Source organism: Echinops telfairi, unplaced genomic scaffold (genome assembly GCF_000313985.2).
Source record: "Echinops telfairi isolate 266 unplaced genomic scaffold, ASM31398v2 ScPeMD7_28;HRSCAF=97, whole genome shotgun sequence".
Taxonomy (NCBI): domain Eukaryota; kingdom Metazoa; phylum Chordata; class Mammalia; order Afrosoricida; family Tenrecidae; genus Echinops; species Echinops telfairi.
The window spans coordinates 1,761,827-1,765,738 of NW_022103925.1; the positions used below are offsets into that span (position 1 = coordinate 1,761,827).

At 59.7% G+C, this 3,912-nt stretch overlaps 1 protein-coding gene across 1 annotated transcript in view; it reads right to left on the reverse strand.

Moving 5' to 3' along the window:
• Nucleotides 1–3,912, reverse strand: part of HTT (huntingtin) — an 89,804-nt gene that overhangs the window by 41,915 nt on the left and 43,977 nt on the right. The window contains exons 28-31 of the mRNA XM_030885427.2: nucleotides 3,504–3,631; nucleotides 1,225–1,335; nucleotides 909–986; nucleotides 197–420 (exon numbers count right to left, since the gene is read on the reverse strand). Coding sequence (XP_030741287.1) covers nucleotides 197–420; nucleotides 909–986; nucleotides 1,225–1,335; nucleotides 3,504–3,631 — 541 coding nt within the window. The remainder of the gene's footprint in view (nucleotides 1–196; nucleotides 421–908; nucleotides 987–1,224; nucleotides 1,336–3,503; nucleotides 3,632–3,912) is intronic.

The following is a 3,912-nucleotide window of genomic DNA, read 5'->3' on the forward strand; positions in this document are numbered from 1 at the left end:
GTCTCATCCCCAGCTACTTTGGAGGTGGGACCGTCCCACCACCAGCTCAGTGGGCTAGGGGCACCCATATGGACAGGGGTACCCAGTGAGCACCTTTGAGGTGGGTGACCCCTCCTCCCTATGGCTCAGGGGTTACACGGAGAGGTGTGGGTTGGGGTCTGTCCACGCACACGCACATGGAGGGGTTGGCGGTTACCCCGAGGTGTCGTGTTCCGGCCCAGCTTGCACCATGTTCCTCAGGCTGGCGTCAGCCAGGGCCTGGGTGAAGTGGGTATACGGTGCCATGAAGCAGTAATGGTATAGGCCCGGCCGCATGCTGCAGGAGCCCAGGCGCTGGGCGCGGCCCTGGGACCCGCTGGGCTTGGAACACAAGCCGTCGAACTGTGATGCCAGGTTTGTGCCAAAGAGCGTCTTCAGCAACTGGAGGAGGAGAAGCAGAGCCGTCAACAGGCAAGGCCCCCAACTCGAGCAGCTCTTGGACCCGCCCACCCTGATGCTCACCCCAACGCATGCACACACGCACGCCCCAAACCCCTCTACAGATAACTAAATGGACCCCGGAGGGGAGGAGGGGATGGAAATGCCGACTGCGAGGCGCTGGCTGTTGTCCACACAGACGTTTCTGGGACTGCTCTTAGGAGAGCGGACCAATACCAGGAGCAGCCCAGAGGTTGAACGTGAGGCTAGCATTACAGGCAATACACTCACCGAGACCATGGCTAGAGAGCCAGGGCCCAGGAGCTGCCAAAGCCCCACCCTCCAGAGATGGGCCTCCTCTTCTGGGGGGAAGCGGGGTGAGGAGAGAGATGGCACAGAGACAGAGAGGCAGCCTTTTTCCTCACTGGCCACCTGGGGAGGGCCAGACTGCCGAGTCCACCTTGGGGTGAAGGCCAGCAGACTGTCCTTACCTGCTGGACACAGACAGTCGCCATCAATGGCTCTCGAGTGAAGCAGGACCTCAGGTAGCCCAGGATCTCTTCCACACACTGCAGGGGCGGAGGAAGCGCAATGGCTCAGAGTGGAGGGAGTAGCAGACACACAGAGCACAGCTTCAGAGAGCACATGGGACTTCTGGATACGAACGTCCAGGAAGCACAGGGCAGAGTCTGGAGAAGCCACTGCAAAGAGGCAACACCAGCCCGCAGCAGAGGAGGGCTTGTTCTCAAAGTCTCATTCCCGGCACCCTCCCAGGGGCGGGCTCCCTCACAGGAAGTGCTCACATACCTTGCCAATGTCCTGCAGGGTGGCCAGCTCTAGGATCTGAGACAGGACATCCAAGGCGGAGCGCAGGAAGCCACCAAACTTCTCTGTACTGTTCTGCAGGTCTAAAGTGACCTTGGGGGTGGGGTGGGGAGAAGAGCCGATCATTGGCACTGCCATACTAGCAGAGGTGCAACACGGTACCGTCGTGGCCTGCTGCATGCCCAGTGACCCACCGTGCGCCCATCCATGCGCCACTGTGTGTGTGTGTGATCATGTGTGTGTGTGATCATGTGTGCACGTGCCCACGCGCAAATTTTGTGCAGCCAGTCACAGGAAAACAGCTGTCTTTCAAAAGCATCTTCATTACTTTGAGAGAAGTAATCCCCAACATTCTGTCAGGTGGGGAAAGCCCTGAAAATGCCCACCAGAACCATCATCTGAGCCGCAGTCCACCAAAAAATACGAAAAAAGTTCTGTCCCACCCATGTCTCCCCCCCAACCCGTCGGTCCCTGCTGTGGCTCTGAGGGTATCCAACGCACACTGCTGTTCAGAACAGCTGCAACAAGCTCTACATCACTGTTACCATCAAAACGAAACGAAAGGAAAAGCCACTGTGCGGAGCAGACCCTGACACGGCAATGCTCCTTCAGCTTTCAGAACTGTGCACCTTTCTGGGAGCAAACTGCCAGCTTCCCTCCCGCAGGGCCGGTGGGTGTGCGGTTCCAGACCGGCCGTCAGCAGTCCCACACCCAGCCCTCTGCACCACCAGGGTCCTGCACGTCAGTCTCAAGCAACATTACATGACTCTGGAGGACTCGGGTCACTGAGATGCAAGGGCCATTCCATGCAGACGGGCCGGACCCCATGACCCTACAGAAGGACAAGGGCCAGGAGGAATCCTGGCACAATGCTGCAAAAGTGCCCCATTAGAGAGAGCAGCGCAGCCTGCCAGGGGCTGTGCCAGCAGCTGATGTGTGAGAAAGCTGGGCCGTGAACGAGGCTCAGAGAGTGGATGCTGTTGGACTGCGGTGCTGGCAACAATTACCGCCAATACCACAGGCCGCCAGAAGAGCAGACCAGTCTCCTAAGGAGACGGATGGACGGCCGTGGTGGCTGCAGTGCGCACTCAGACAGGACAGTTCTGAGGACAGCGGCAGGCACGGCTCCTGGCTGTGTTGCGCTCTGTTGTACACACACAAGGTTGCTGTGAGCTGGACCAGCCTCCCAGGATGGAGGAGAAAGCAGCTGTCCAGGCAACAGGAGGGGAGGGAGCCGGTGCTTCCCCGCAGTGGATCTGCACGCTAGTCAGGCTGAACACGCGCCCAGCTGGGAAGGACAAGGATCCAAGGGCAGGGAGGGGACAGAGCCAGGAAGCCAGGCCAGGAGGCAGTGGCGAGAGAAGGGCCACAGGGAGGGACGTGGAGGGGTTGGAGGCTGGAGGGCAGCGGCAAACAGCAGTGCACAGAGGCGATGCAGGGGCGGGGCAGAGACAGTCTGCAAGGAGCCGAAGGAAAGAGGAGGGACGACCTGGGCCCCGTCACTCTCAGCACTTACAGAGGGGGAGGTGGGCCCAGGCGAGGACAAGAGGGCACAGAGCAAAAACGGCAGGGAGGCTGAGACACCTGAGAGCCCACCTAGAACAGTACCCCTGGGGACCCTAAGTCTTCCGGGAGGAGCAGAGAGCTTGTCTTTCACCCCCAAGCAGAGAAGCCTGGCTGGAAGGACCCTTGCAGAAGAGTGTTCCAGCCTTGGGAAAGGTGGGCCCAGGGCTGGGCCCTAGGGGTGAGGCTTATAGGAGCTCTGTGTCCTACCTGGTTCACACCAGGGAGCTGCTACTCAACTGGTTTCCTTCAGGGTAGGTGACATTCGGCACAGCCCAAAGCCACTGCCCTCGAACCAATTCCCACTCAACGTGTCAGCGCAGCGCAGCACAGCGCAGCGAGTAGGCCCCAACAGCAAGGCATATGGGAGGGGCTGGCTGGGTGTAAACCAGCACCCCGGTCGTGAGCAGCCCAGCACCTTAACCTCTGAGCCACTCAGGTCCCCAAGGAAGCTAGGGCTTAGAGTGGGACACCTCCAGAGCCCACATCCACCGACAGCACACTGCAGCTATGACGACTGCCCTTCCCAACATCTGTCCACATGGGGACGATCTGAGACACAGAGGGGACATCGAGGCCATGTGCCTGTGACGACAGCTGGAAGACGCAGAGCCTTGGCCTGGGTGTGCGTGGTGTGTGCATTGTGCCAGTGCACCGCCCCAGCTCTGCACAGAGCACGCATGAGAAGCGGGGCGTACCTTGTAATTGGCATGCGTGGCTTTCAGGACGTCGTGCAGTTTCAGGTAGGAGGGGAGGTGGTAGAAACTTCCCAGGGACGAAGACTTACTGGTAGTGACGGGCCCCGAGGCGTCGGATTGTCTAGAAGCTGGAAAAGGACACACACAAGGCAAGCGTTCAGCTCGGAGGTCAAACAGCACTGTCGGGTGGCCGGGAGGTCACACAGCACAGCACTGCCACCAGCATGTGTGAAAGGACTTCAGTGAACGAAGTGCATCTCAGAATCCCCCGGCAAGGGGAGGGCATGGGACAAAGGATCCATTGTCCCCCTGTGGGTCTGTGTGTCCTCCTGTGGGTCTGTTTGTTCCCCTGTGGGTCTGTGTGTCCCCCTGTGGGTCTGTTTGTTCCCCTGTGGGTCTGTTTGTTCCC